The sequence below is a fragment of the Anoplopoma fimbria genome, chromosome 22 (assembly GCF_027596085.1).
Source record: "Anoplopoma fimbria isolate UVic2021 breed Golden Eagle Sablefish chromosome 22, Afim_UVic_2022, whole genome shotgun sequence".
Taxonomy (NCBI): Eukaryota; Metazoa; Chordata; class Actinopteri; order Perciformes; family Anoplopomatidae; genus Anoplopoma; species Anoplopoma fimbria.
This window is the reverse complement of record NC_072470.1, coordinates 2431623-2446331: the sequence shown is the minus strand read 5'-3', so window position 1 is coordinate 2446331 and position 14709 is coordinate 2431623. Positions and strand designations below refer to the sequence as shown.

Sequence of the window (14709 nt, the reverse complement as noted above, 5' to 3'; positions counted from 1 at the left end):
TAAGTGCAACAAACTAATATGAATACAATAAGTGTCTTCAACATAGGTATTCAAGAGAACTACTAGTCACCAGAAGTCATAAGTGCATCTCCTTTCTTAAACAAGCATCTTAAAGCAAAAGTATAGTGCAGAAGCAAATTACTACAAAAACAGTAATTGCAACAGACTGGATGGGACACATGGAGTCACTGGTGCTCCTGAATAAACACGACCTTTATTCTGAGGGATGTGAACGGAAATGCTGACTTAACTCAGCTTCCTGCAAACACACACACACACACACACACACACACACACACACACACATCTCCTGGCGAACATGGCGGCAACTTGACGGCAGAGAGATGAAGACGGTGAGGGCTTGAAGCAGAAAAGAGGTCCACCACCAGGGCTGCAGGCCCATCCATCCTCCGACACAAAGCCAGACAGCTTCACCATGCTGGGGGAGGACAGAGGCCTTGTCCCTGCACGACCAGGGCCGGGCAAAACGTGAAAAGGAAAAAGAAACGCTGTCGGTGAGTGAGAGACGCAATTGAGGAGAGGAGAGGAGAGGAGGAGAGGAGAGGAACCTGAAGGCGCACAGGAGAGGAGAGGAGAGGAGAGGAGAGGAGAGGAGGACACAGCCATGGAGGATGGGGTCGCCAGTGTCTGATTTCCCATCCTTCCCAGTCACATTTTAATGGGAATCACCGCTGAGCTCAAAGGCACAGCAGGACTCACGCATCTCCCATTGGAAAATTACGCACGGAGCATCATCCCCACGTCAATGACTGTTGCGGCAGAGGAGCCAACACGGTGGAGTCGGCCGGTTCCCAAAATATGACCAGGGGTGCTGGGACGTGTTGGCAGCAAGAAGATGATGAGGGTTTCCAGATCTGGCTTGAGCCCCCGAGAGACAACCAGAAGCCTTTCACCGACTCCGAGAGGGCGCAGAGATGGAGACTGTCCTTGGCATCCCTCCTCTTCCTCACCATCCTCCTCTCTGATCACCTGTGGTTCTGCGCCGAGGCCAAGCTGGCCAGGACCAGGGTCAAGTTTGCATCCTCACACCTCCTGTCGTCGGCACAACGCAGCATCAGAGCCAAACCAGAGGGTATTTTTATAGGGAACTCTACCCAACATGTGTGGCGTTTGGAAACTTGCCACAGGGATAGTTTGTCTAGGAACTGCTTCACTTTCGCGGACGCAGACCTCTTGTGTGGGGGCCTTTCAGACAAAGAGGGGACGCCTGCTGTAAATATGAGCGATTTGTACCTCTCCTTTTGTAACTCCTACTCCCTGCTGGACTTGCTCTATGGCTCCACAAGTCCGGACAATTTGAACTGCAGCCTGGACGTGCTCGGGGATGGAGACACGGCCAGGTGCAGCCTGTGCGTCCAGGCGTACCAGCGGTACGACCAGCATGCCCAGGAGAAGTACGAGGACTTCGAGCTCCTCACCCAGAAATACGAGCCGGGGGCATACTCTGTGAGGACGTGCATGGAGCAGTGCAAGGTAGGCTGCAGAGAAAGGGGGGATGGGGAGGAGGAGGATGGAGGAGGAGAGGAGGAGGACTGGGAGGTGGGAGGTGGTTGGGGTTTGATCTGGTGGCCATCTGTTGATTTTTGGGGCCCGGATAGATGCCAGTTTTGGTCCTCCTCCTCCTCCTCCATCCTCCTCCTCCTCCTGTCACCATGGAGATGGATGACAGATTCAAGGAGACTCCCGGCTCCGGGCCTCATGTTCATTCATCTCCTCGTTGTGTTTAGGCCCCGATGCTAATGTGCAGATGGAGATGGAGGCCCTGCTCCTGTCTTTTTCGTTAGAGCGTTTATGACCATTTAATGAGCAGGAAGGAAACTGTTTGTCGGCCTGTGCAAACAACTCCGGGGCAGCCAGTGTGTGTGTGTGTGTGTGTGTGTGTGTGTGTGTGTCGCAGTCCACCAGGTGTTCATCATGGCCGCCCCCACTCCATATCGAGAGCGTTTCATTAAAGTCAAGAGGTGGTTTCCCTGCGTAATGTGGCGGAAGGCTTTCTTTGCTCATTACCAGGCCCCTGCGAGCGTACAGGCCTCGTGCCGGAGCCCGAGGGGGTTAGAGGGTGGGGGGGGGGGTTCACTGTTTGATCACTGGGTACTATTTGCCAGTTCTTAACACACACACACACACACACACACACACACAGCTGAGCGGGGGTCAGGGAGACGTGGAGGGGTTGGCTGCATTACAGCGCTCTCCGGAGCTGTCCGCGGTGCTGAATGGCTGCTCCCACCCCTCCCATCCCCGGGCTCCCATTCACAGAAGAACCCGGCCAATCCCAGATGGCCTCCCATTCAACCCAACCGGTGGCAGAGACACACGCGCACATAGGCGTCAAAAACGCGAATCTGATAAAGGCCATCTGCCTGCTTATACAAACCCGGTGCAGTGTAGACGGAGCCACTGGGCCTAGATTATAAGGCTATCTTAAATTTAGAGGAGGAAGAGCACAGAAGAGAGAGAGTGTGTGTGTGTGTGTGTGTGTGTGTGTGTGTGTGTGTGTGTGTGTGTGTGTGTGTGTGTGTGTTATGTAGTCATCAAACATTGATTCTCTTTCTTTTATATTCTCTCTGTTGGATGTCTTAAACCCGGCAAAGACAACACAGCCTTTTTTCTATAGTAGGACAACATAATTCCAGCATTTATGCGTTTTCAGAAAGCACATTCTGATTTATGTAAACACTCACACACACACTCTCTTTGTGCACACAAAGGAGCACTCAAATGTGTCTCATTCTCAAATATGAAATCAGGTGTTACAGTTGTAGAGCAGATGAGTTTTTTGTCCACATGTTTGGATTTATTCTGTTCGGGATGGAATACAAATCGGTTAGTCGATTTACACACAAGTGATCGACAACTATATTGATTCTCAGCTTCCCTTTTTGTCAAATAGGGCTGTAAACCTGTTATAGTAGGATCTTGGACATGTAACAAAACACAATGTTAGAAATGATGACCTTGTGTTCCGGGGAAAAAAATTGGATGATTAACGGATGAGATAATTGTCATATGAATCAACAACATACAAGGACAATAACCAGTCGCAGCCCCAGTTCTGATATTTCCCATGAATCATCGTTGCCGGAAGCTCCAAAAACTCATACCAAGGTCCTTTACTTATGTCGAGTTGGTAAAGCTTGACCCAAGCTACTTCAGGGTTTATCTGTTGCCGGCTATGGAATATAAAATCATGCCAAACATGAGAAAAAGAAAAGGCAATGGCCGCCGCTGAGAGATAGACAAACCACGCCGGACTTTTTTCCAGCAAGTATCAGCGAGCGGTGGAGCCTCCGTGTGTGACATTCACCTCTTGACACTTGAGAGAGAAAACAGTCATTTAGCCACGGCGACTAATTTCTTCAGCAATGACCCCTTCTCCATCACCGTCTTGATTATAGGGTTTTCGTCTATGTGCTGGCGGTCCAGCGTCGCAAGAACGAGCGGCGCCAACCTTCGAAAGCGGTGATGTCGAGCTCTCGTGGAGTTAATGGCTACCTGCCTTTTATACAAAAGGAGCGTGGCGGTCACATGCTGTTTGCTGGCTCAGACAGATGTTTTCTGTAATCTGTCTAAATACAGTGAGATTGTAGCACACACTGAGCGGGCACATGGAAAAACATAAACAAGAAGACGTCTTATTTCTGCGTTTGGCTACTGAGAACCAGAGGAAAGGGTTCCCTGACACTTCAAGTGATGATACTTGACACGGAGGGTGGTGTTTATGTTTGTGCCGTCCGCAGGTGGTGCTTTGATTCCTCTAGCCCGAGGTGAAACATCACACGGTGTTCCTCGCGGTGGGTTTCTCCATCATCTGACTGTTTGGGAAACCCACCCGTTCATCTTGACAGCGGGGCCGGGCCTCCCAAACATTTAAAACCTGGGCCGAGGCGCCAAAGCTGACTTGAAAGCAGCATTTTTTTTTACCCCTTTGTTTTGTGTGAACCAAAAATGTCAGACTTGCAGAAACAAACCTTCTCAGAAAGCATGTTAAGAGTACAGCAGCTGTTAGCCATGTAGAGTAGCTTGACTCTTATGGTCACCTATTCACATGACGCATATTTGAGCACACAGGTGTATCAATTTCAATGCAGATGAACTCAAAAGCCTTTCATATTTTTTAATTTAGTTGATTTTGGGCATGACTGTGTTATATGTGCTGATACATGCATAATGATTAATAATAACAACATGAAAGTGGCTGAGTTGCACAAGCAAAACAACTAAGAAAGCCTTCTTTAAATTCGAAAAAGTTTTGTTGTCATTTTCACTATCGATTAATCTGCAGATAGTTTTCTCTATCTCTACTCTATCTATTAGTCGTTCGGTGGAAATTGTCCGGAGATAGTTGCTCTTCTCAATGGTTTAAAGTGTGCATGGATAAGTTGGAAAAGGCGACGTCACACGGGGCTCTATCATCAGGTTGCCACTGGCAACCGTTTTGAGACACTGGCAACCAATTCTTGGGCTTTGGTTGCCATCAGTTGCATCCGTTTTTAAAGTACAACAGCAAAATGTGCCACCATGTGTTTCCGTTTCGGCAACCACTTTTTAAGAGTTAGTCACATGCTTCCATGCGCCAGTCAGGATTTAGCAACATTTGAATCAGAATGAAAAACACTTGGTTTGTTGTTTGGTTAATGTCGATTGAAAACTGATCTAAGTTTCCCGGGGCTTTAAGAAGCTGGAACCAGTGAATTTTAGGTATTGTTGCTAAATAAAAGTGAGTTGATTATCACAATTATTAAGTGATTGCCAATCAAATGATCCATCAATCGATTGTTTCACAATGCTGCCATGTTGTTTGAAGTATCTCAGGACACAACTACGTCATCTCAATTGATAAGAAAATCTGATTACTTGAATTACCTAATTAAATGAGAAAATACTCTATTACTTTTCATCAATTATTTAATTCACACATCCAGTTAAGGGTCGCAGGGGTGCTGGAGCCGATCTCAGCTGTCAATGGTTGAAGGCAGGGTTCACCCTGGACAGGTCTCCAGTCTATCACAGGGCTGACATATAGAGACAAACAACCATTCACACTCACATCCACACCTACGGGCAATTTAGAGTCTTCAATGCACCTAAGCTGCATGTCTTTGGACTGTGGGAGGAAGCTGCGGGGAGAACATGCAAACTCCACACAGAAGGTTGTCCAGCCCGGGAATTGAACCCGGGCCCCTCTTGCTGTGAGGCGACAGTGCTAACCACTACGCCACCGTGCAGCCCTTAATTCACACAAGAGTATACAAAACCATGTGGTCATTTCATATAGACTATAATTTATTGAATGACCAGAAAAACATGATATAAATATTGTTATTGAGATATGAAATTACTTTTATCGAGATAGAAGATTTTTGCCATATTGCCCAAACCTAGTTTGTGATGATTGGATAAATGACACTTTTTTTTGTTTGTCAATGCTGTGTTTATTTGTACGAAGGCCACAAAATAAATCCTAAATCGTTTTTTTCAGTTTGTCTTGTGCTTCCATGAATCAATGAACTAATACAATCAATGAACTAATACAATGTTCATAGAGTGAGAGACTGGGGGCAATTAGTGGCCATCAGCCTTTTCTTTCCACCCCTTAGGGCCCCATTAGAGGTTAAATCCGGCCCTGTTTGGGATGGAACATGCATCACTTAGCTTGTCAGGGTTTCCCACCACAAACGAGGTGTTTGAGGAGCATCTTCTTGCTCACCTGAGATGATTGCGCCATGACACAAAAATATCTACGCATTCTTTTCACACGCTGTCAACTGTTTGACAACATTAATTAAAGTGCAGCTGCAAAGGTGTCTGCAGCCTTATTTCCTCCCTGGTAGTTTCACTTATGTCTGCGCTTAAAAGACAGATCTCTCATACTATGTTGTAAAATAATTGCAAAGGAATCAGACCCCCCCCTCCAGGTCCAATTGAATGTCTAATCTTAGCCAGTGTTGTGTGCGAGTAAAAAAGGAGGACAGCGTCCACAGCATACCTCCTCTCCTTTAGAACCTTGTCAGCCGCACACATCTGCATTGATCTGAGCCCCCTTTGAGCCGGAGGGACGGGTGGCAGCAACACAGAGAGGTTGATCCCTATCGATTTTTGCGCCGAGCCCCTCCGCGTCTTCTCGTCCTTCATCTGAGAGCGGGCGATATGGGGCAGTGAAGACATCATGTCACTGTCTGAACCTGTTTGATTGGGCCAAAGACCTGTGTTTTTTGTATGAATGATTTGGGTAGACCAAGCTGCACTCTCCTCATCTATCACCTCCCTATCTACAACATAGACAGTTCCGCCATTCAGCAGTTAGTGATGTGTAACAACAAGGTTCCCAGTGGGGGGGCCCTGAAACAAAATCTAAACTCAGATGGAGCCTGGTGAAGTCATGTTCCTCTTCTGGTTTGGAAAGAAGGCTTGAGCTCCGTATTAAAATCTGTCCTTTTAACGGAGTCTCACCAAAATGTGCAAAAAGTTAAATCCCTTTTGGAAAGGTCGGACTGCCGCCACATCGACAAATCCGCCGTTTTTAGCCAGCAGCATGGTTTATAGGCTGAAATATCTCAACAACCATTGAATGGTTTGCCGCTAAATTTGGTGCAGACATACGCGTAACCCTCTGGATGAACTGTTAGAACTTTGGTGTTCCCCTGACTTTTTCTCCTGCGCCATCACCTGGTCAAAATCTCCATTTGGTTGATGACTAAATGCCTGTAAAGCTACTGACATTCCCACCAGCACCAACCGTACTTTGTGTTTTAGTGCCAGTTAAAGAATGCTGGCATGCTATCACACAGCTAAGATGGTAAACATTACCTGCTGCATGTTAGCCAGGCGGCAACTTCCTGTTCTGACGAGTGAATCCAGTGTGGAAGTGTCATAAACTTGCATTCTCTCTAATGGCCATCAGGGGGCGACTCCTCTGGTTGCAAAAAGAAGTCTGATTGTATAGAAGTCTATGAGAAAATGTCGTCGGCCGTATTCAAGATGGCAACGTCAAATCCCCGGGCTCGAGGCTTCAAAACGTCAGTCCACAAACCAATGGGAAGACGCCACAATGACCACGTCCACTTACATATACAGTCTATGATGTTAGCGTTGTTGTCACTGTCAGTGTGTTAGCATGCCGACGTTAGCAATTAGATTGACGCATTGCTGCTAGCATGGCTGTGGGCTCTTAGACTTTTTCTATGTAATTTAATAATTGTTTAGCCTGTAATGTCAGAAAATCCCTCGCAGAGTGAACATCTTTACAAACATCTGGTCAAAATGTTATGCGAAAAAATCAATATCTATAGAGATCCATCAGTCATGTATCGGCGTAGCTGTGTTCTTTGTGTTCCAGTGTTTTGTGTGTGTATACACAGCCAACCGGCAGTGATTATGATGGCTCTCAGGGTGGAGGTGGCTCACATGTGGGTAGCTTTGATTTGTCCCCCAGCCGCTCATCCTCCTTGTACTTGACAACAAGACATGGATACACACATTGCTTCCCTTTGTTTGCCTTTTATTCTTCATTCAGATTAGCCATTAGCCGTTGTCCACCCGTCCATGTTGCACGTGGAAGCGCTCACATGTGTGATTTTCCTGTCGGTGTGTCTTCTTCCCCGCGGCGGGTGTGAACGCTGACCTTGGAGAGGGATTTGTCCCTTGGAGGAGGCTCGGCCTGCTCCTCGACGGCCCTTTTTTTTTATGAATGGGCAGATCCCTGAGTGGCATACCAATGAGCCGGAGGGGGAAGAGATGCAGTGCACGGCGGTGCTTCCATATTGTTTTAACCGTGATCGCAGAGCTGATCAGATCACGTGAGATAACAGCAGGTTCTGGTGGAGGGGAGGGGAAACTGCACCAGGAGGAAACGGGGGGGGGTTAAAGCGGGTCATCCAATTAATAGGCCTCATTTAACCTCTGTGACATTTCCATTATGGGTGTCACGTGAAGTCATTTCTCTGGCATACAGTAATGTTGTCAATCAAAGGTGAAGATTGTAATTAATGCCATGTTGTCACTTTGTAGAGGACTGATTCCATTTATGGAACTAATGGCATTCCAATCAGCCTCAGCTGTACCTTGTGTTTAGCGCTCAGTATGTTAGCATGTTAACACTTTACACTCAGATTCAGATTTAATGGTAAACATTGAACCTGCTGAGGAGCATTTCAATTGCTAGAATGCTGGCGTTAGCATTCAGCTCAAAGCACTGCCTGTATAGCCTGGCAGAGCTGCTAGCATGGCTCACTTTTTCTTTGAACATTTGTCTTCTTTTACATATATTTTATATATATATATATATATATATATATATATACATATATATCTTTGCTGTCCTTGTTTTCTGTTTTTTATTTGTCTTTTTCGTTATATGTACTCTGAGAGCGACGGAAAACTGAAGTCAAATTCCTTGTATGCGTACGCATACTTGGCAAATAAAGCTGATTCTGATATTCATTGAAATATTTAGGAATGTGTTTCACAAAAAGAAAATGGAAAATGAAATTCTCTAGAGTGCCCCTTTTAAAATGGCCATGCATATTTAGGGGGCACTTTAGCATTACACTTCCATAAAGTTGGCCAAAATTGAAGCGGCAGTGCCTCAAAACTACGTTTCCCATAATGCAACTCAGTGGCCTTTCAATCTATAGTCTCAACTTCGTGATGCAGGCTTTGAAGTGTCAAGCGCATCGAGCCAAGGTCGACATCACCCTGCTGAAGTCGTCATGATGACATCATGGGGTTACCCTGATGATGTCATCGGGGTTTCCTCAATTTTGGCTTGAGACTTCACATTAAACTCAGACTCAGACCAAGCCACACAACTGCTACACATTATCAATACAAGTTAAATTAACTTTTTCCCTTTGTGCATTTATTGTGTCAAATAAAAAAAAAGTGTATGTAGCCCCGAAAAAAACCCAACACACACAGAAATAATAAAATTACGTTCTTTAAAGTATAAATCCTGCCTGGAGATGAATTGCATTCAGTTGCAAAACGTAATTATAGTAAAAACATTCATTACTCTGGCTTCATAATTGAGAGAAAATGAAGATGTTGCATGCAGGATGTATTTTTTTTCCCTCCCCTGCTGTGAAACACCTAAGGGTCAGACTAAAACCTTCATTCATTTATGGGCATGACATCAATTAGTCTAACAGTCCTATTGTCTGCATAGGTATTTGAATGGATTATTTTTTTAACAGGGACAGATATAAGCCTGAATGCATATCCCAGGCGCTGTGTGCTGTATTTAACTAATGTAGAACATGGAGGAGCAGGGTGGAGGTTTTGTGTTCTTGTTCGGAGGTGGGGGGGGAGCATTGTCCACAGCTGGTGGTGTCAGATAGGAAAACTGATGACTATGTAACTCAGATATCCTGTGGGGGGGGGCCTCCAGATGATCGCATCTAAATCCCTGCAACACTTGGCACTAATGGGATTATCCGACTTCCCCTTATTAAGGCACCTCTCTCTCCCTCTCTCTCTCTCTCTCTCTCTCTCTCTCTCTCTCTCTCTCTCTCTCTCTCTCTCTCTCTCTCTCTCTCTCTGTGCCCCCTCTGTAAAAAGCTTTTTCAAACCAGGTCTGCATGTGCACAGTGGGCTGGGTAGAAGGTTAGAATCTGCGTTAAGCTCCGTGCAGCCCATTAGGATGATTGAGGGTGATGTTCCATGTTAAATGAATTGTCAGTCACTGGACATGCGTTTTGTTTATGAGAGCGTTTTCTTTACCTAACAGCGCTACTGTGCAGTCCCTTCATTAAATTGATCAACGCGTGATGTACACTTCTCTCTTATGCAATAAGTTGATAAGATACAGTATGTCTATTTTACCAGTATAGTCGAGATAATAGCTCTCTGATGCTAGCTAGCCTGCTAACTGTGCCCATTTAAATCAACATTGCAGGATGGTCAGAGCAGCGGCCATTTTTATGTGTACAGTTTCCATTGCATTTTTAGCACGCTAACTTCAGTATAAACTTCCGTACAAACAGTCTTGCTATTGAAGACGAAAATATTTCTCACAGATGTTTGGTTTAAAAAGGAGTTCAGTGGGTCCCGAAAAGAGTTACTCAAAGAGGAGGAAATAGTTGTATTTGTTTGGGACTATTTGCAGCTGCGGATTGATCCACATGTGGTGCTATTCTGAACAGGACGGTGTATGTAGGGGTTGAGTCAAAATAAACTACAGGGTGTGTGCTGGTGGCAGGGCATTAGTACCTGAGACCGCTCTCGGTCTTGAGAACCGAGAAAGCTCCTTCACTTGGACCAGTGCCTTGTTGGTTTATTAAGAACTGATCAGGTTTTTCCTGGCTCCTGATTTGGGATCAGTTCTACATAGGGTGTCCCGAATCTACCAACAACAGTGACACTGCTTAATGCTTAGCAACGCTGTTAAAAATATACCTGGAACCAATAAGAGCTACCTGGACAAAAAAGACCTGGTGTTGGACTTGACTTGGACTAGAATAAGTTGGTCTGGACTACATCCCTGGTTCTTGGTAGAATGAATGATGAAGGAACATATCAGCCAGTGCAACAGTTTGGCTCATTGATATGTTTTTGGACAATGATGGAGCTCTATGGCACAGAAGATTAAGATTTATCAGGCTTTGATACACACAAAACTTAAATTACCACTTCATGGTTATAAGCCTCTGTGTCAATCTTGAGTCCAAGTTGACATTTGTGCCAAATTTGAAAAAATTCCCTCAAGGCCAGTCCAATCATAAAAGCATGTTGAAGCGATTTCAGTGATGGAAATGTTTTGCAGTGATGAAATCAATCAGACTCAGAGAGATTTTCTTTCATGTTGGTGCATTCCTCTTAACAGTGTCGCTTTTTAACTTAAGTTAAGGCTGTGTAAACAAAGAAAACACTGAACACAAAAGGAACAGTTGGTGTCGCAGAAGGCGAGTCTGCAGACTAAGTACACATTAACAGTACAAGTTTATTTTGGTTTTTATTTCAGTTTCTGCAACTTATACAGTTATACTCTCAATTTAGCCTACTGTTACAGCCTAAAGATGTCTTTTTCAGCTGTATCATATGGATTATAGGTCATTTAACAGAAATACTGATAGTAAAAATAAACTTTCAATAGCTTTTTAGTATTAATATAAACAGAGGTGCAAATTAGAAAAAGAATAGATGATAATGCTCAATAAAGAGGGGTTGTGTTGGGTTGTCTATCCGTCCGATATCTCAGGAACACCTCAAGCAAATTTCTTCAAATTTGAGCTTCAAAAAACGTCTTGGGCTCATGTATGAACTGATTAGAATTTGGTTGGCAAAGGTCAAAGTCACTGTGACCTCACAATACATGTATTAGGCCAAACTTCAAGAAGTCGTACACTAATTATGACAATTTTACAAAAATGGGATCACAGTTTGACAGACATGGATGTGAACTGCAACGTGACTAATTATAGATTTTCTTCCAAGAAGTGATGATACAAAGTATTAAATACTGCTCATGGCGTGTAAGTAAACAGCCTAAACCAGACACAGAAATAGGCTTACATACTGCAGTAACATGTGAAAGTAAAACTTCAGCCAAAGCCATCATTGAAGTATAAATCAATCAACTATATTTATACAGCACAGGTCACACATCAATTGGAACCCAAAGTGCTGAACATAAAAAGGGGAAAAAGAACAAGAACAGAAGTTTAACGAATAGAAATAAATTTAAATTAATATTAAATATAACAGAACTAGTAACTAGATAAAGGTTAAAAATATGTGTTTTAAGTTTTGTTCCCAGGAACAACTGAGAGAAAGCTACCAGAGGATGTGAGGAATCTGGTGGGTACATACTTAAAACCATGTCAGACCATTAAGTGATTTATAGAGAATCCTAAAATCACATCTTAAATAAAAAGGTTTTAATGTTTTAAACAGGTGTAAGTGGGTAAGGTGTAAAAACTCCTTTTGACTTAATGGCTATAAAGGAGCATACACTTGATGCTTCAAACTTACCTGTGGACATGTACAGAAACAGAGTTTTGACTTTTTAAAGTTTTAAATTGGATGCTACAAACAGTCGAGTGGTAGTCAACAGGTTTAATAGCAGCCATCGACACCAGTGTTTCAGTCTAATGAGTGACCATGTACACTGGTGACTCTCAGTCGAATGCGTCCGTGGTTTGCTCATCTGTGTCAACCATTTACGTAACCAATTATGTCACCAGTTAACATGGTCACACCTTAAACCAAAACACCTGTTGCTCTGAAACGGTCTTGAACCTGTCTAAAATTCTGTTCCCGGATCCAGCTGGTATACACCCACAGTCCAGATGTTGCTCCTGCGCGACCTCTCCTCCAGACCCTCGCGACCCATCTGCCGAGTGGCCATCTGAGTGGAGAGGTGCCCTGCAGTTCTCCGGGGAGGGCCCCTCTGACATCTCCGCCTCTCTTCGACGGCCTCGTAATCACAGGAGGATGTTAAATGTGCATCCTCTCAGAATCAGCTTCTGAAATGTCCCGGAGATATGGGCAAAGTTCTCCTGCAGTCACAAGGCCGTGATGCGAGGCCTTGTGTATCATCGCAGGGAGCTTGTGGGTGGAATGGGAGGCCTTTTGGCTGTTTAACTCTCATTTTGTCCTTGTATTTTAATTATATATTCCTGGAGAGCTTATTATTAACATTTCTGACATGAGATATACCAGATTTATGCAAATTCTTCGTTCATTTTCATACAAAAGTCAAGCAACAGTCTTTTCAAAATAAACTTCCGCCTTCACAGGAAACAACTTAGTTAGGTTTAGGCAACAGAACTGCTTGTTTAGGTTAGTTAGGAAAAGATCATGAAGGTTTAGGAGAGATCGTAGAATACTTGTTGAGGTTAAGGAAAACATTGTGAAATACTTGGTTAAGTTTGGGAAAAGTTGGTGAAATACTTTGTCAGGTTTAGGAAAAGATCGTGAAATACTTGGGTTAAAATATCGGAGTTGCGTGACAAATAAATCAATTTAGATTTCTCAATTCACACGGGTAACAATGGTCCCCTAGGTGAAAGTTCAGTGTTTGTTGGTTGTTGTTTGTCAGTTTGGTCTGGTGATAAGCTTAAACAATTTACAGTGGAGGATGAATGGGTGCTGATTATAGTATAGCTGAGCTCAGTCCAGTTTGCTGTGGTCCTTGTGTGTCAAAGCTCCTATAAGGCAGTGTTTATCGTGGAGTGACATCTCTGGGGTAGGGTGGGTGTTCAGTCAATACTTCCTGGGTCGAACCTCCTGCAGTCAGCAGTCGGCTCTGCATCGATGGAGAACACTACCTGACCTGTTCAGCAGCCTCCCAGAGCTCTGATCCAGCTGAGAATGAACTCTTCAAACCTTTTAGAGAAAGAGAGCTGCAGAGTTGGAGCCGTGCCAACAGGGATCCCCCGAACCAGAGCACTGCTTAATCTATAACAACCTGAAACCAAACCTAAGAGAGGACCTGCTATTTTCCCAGATTAGCTTTGTTCCCTGCGGCAGAGGGGGAGAGTCGTCAGATTCACCTGTTTTGCAATCTAACGTATTCATCGCCTCGGCTGCGTGCTCAACCGGGCTGAAAACAAATCCCGCCATTCACATTCATGACCAGGGTTTTTCTAAGAAACTGATTTACAAAACATGGCTCGGGGACAACGAGAGGCCGACGGGGGCGGCTCCGCGCTCCGACTGACGTCACACAATGGCGTATGCTCAACAGGGCATTTCCAGTTAAAGGGGGCCAGGGTTTCTGGAAGCCTCTGGGGGCCAGTCAATACGATTGACGGGTCAAGAGCTAAGAATGCGCCGCTTCATGTTGTGTGTGGATCAGGTGATGTCACGATTTTTGAGACTTAGAGGACAAACGAAGCTCAATCGCTGAAGCTGTATAACTCAAATAGATAACACAGATTACAATATTTGAATATCTGAACGTTTTAACTGTTATGAAATTCAAAAAATAGCAATATTAAAGTTGCAGTATCTACAAAATTGCATTACACACGGAAAAACTCACATTGTTTGGGGATGTCCTCGCCATTGTTTTTGCTGAAAGCAGCTACAAGCGGCAATGGAAGAAGCTAGAACATCAAGTGTAACAGCAGCAGAATCTCCAGAGGCCTGTCAATACCGTTTATGGATCACTAATCAAGGCCTCTGTTTACTGTTACTGACGCGCTTGTTTCTGAGAAACCGACATGGCTTCTCATTTCGTGTTTCCGTTCGCTTTGTGAACATGTATTTATAGCCGTTTGCACAAATAAAAGGTGCAAGTGATTCGAGACCAAAATAAAGAAACCTTTAAGGATTGAACACTGGGCTTAAGTATTTGGAATTGAAAAGTATTTTCTATTTAGTTGGAACCACAGATTTTGTTCAATTTTATGAGAAAATGTTATGGCTTTATTGGTTTTGCATTGTCTTGTTGAGGAGGTTACATGGCTGTTGTATATCATATAATACATATTGCCTATATAGTGTGACACACTGCTTTTCTTTTGTACTCTACCTCTTTTGTTTAGAATTTTTCCCTATTGAAATATTAATTTAGAGGATTGTGCATCTTGCAATTCTGCTTGGCTGATTCAGAATTTTTAAAAGTCTGATCTGCCCAATACATTTTTTATAAGATCTATAATTGACAGCAAAGCTCCAGACTACTTAAAAAATATATATATTTCAACTGTCTCAAAGTCGGTATATATTGCCAGAAATTCTAAA

The 14709-nt window shown here is 44.0% G+C and overlaps 1 protein-coding gene across 1 annotated transcript in view; it reads left to right on the top strand.

Annotated features, from left to right (window-relative positions):
- Positions 1-316: 316 nt before the first annotated feature.
- LOC129111730 (NALCN channel auxiliary factor 1-like) overlaps positions 317-14709 on the top strand; it is a 28344-nt gene continuing 13951 nt past the window's right edge. Inside the window, exon 1 of the mRNA XM_054623803.1 lies at positions 317-1494. Within this exon, the coding sequence (XP_054479778.1) occupies positions 820-1494 (675 nt within the window). The 5' untranslated portion in view covers positions 317-819. The remainder of the gene's footprint in view (positions 1495-14709) is intronic.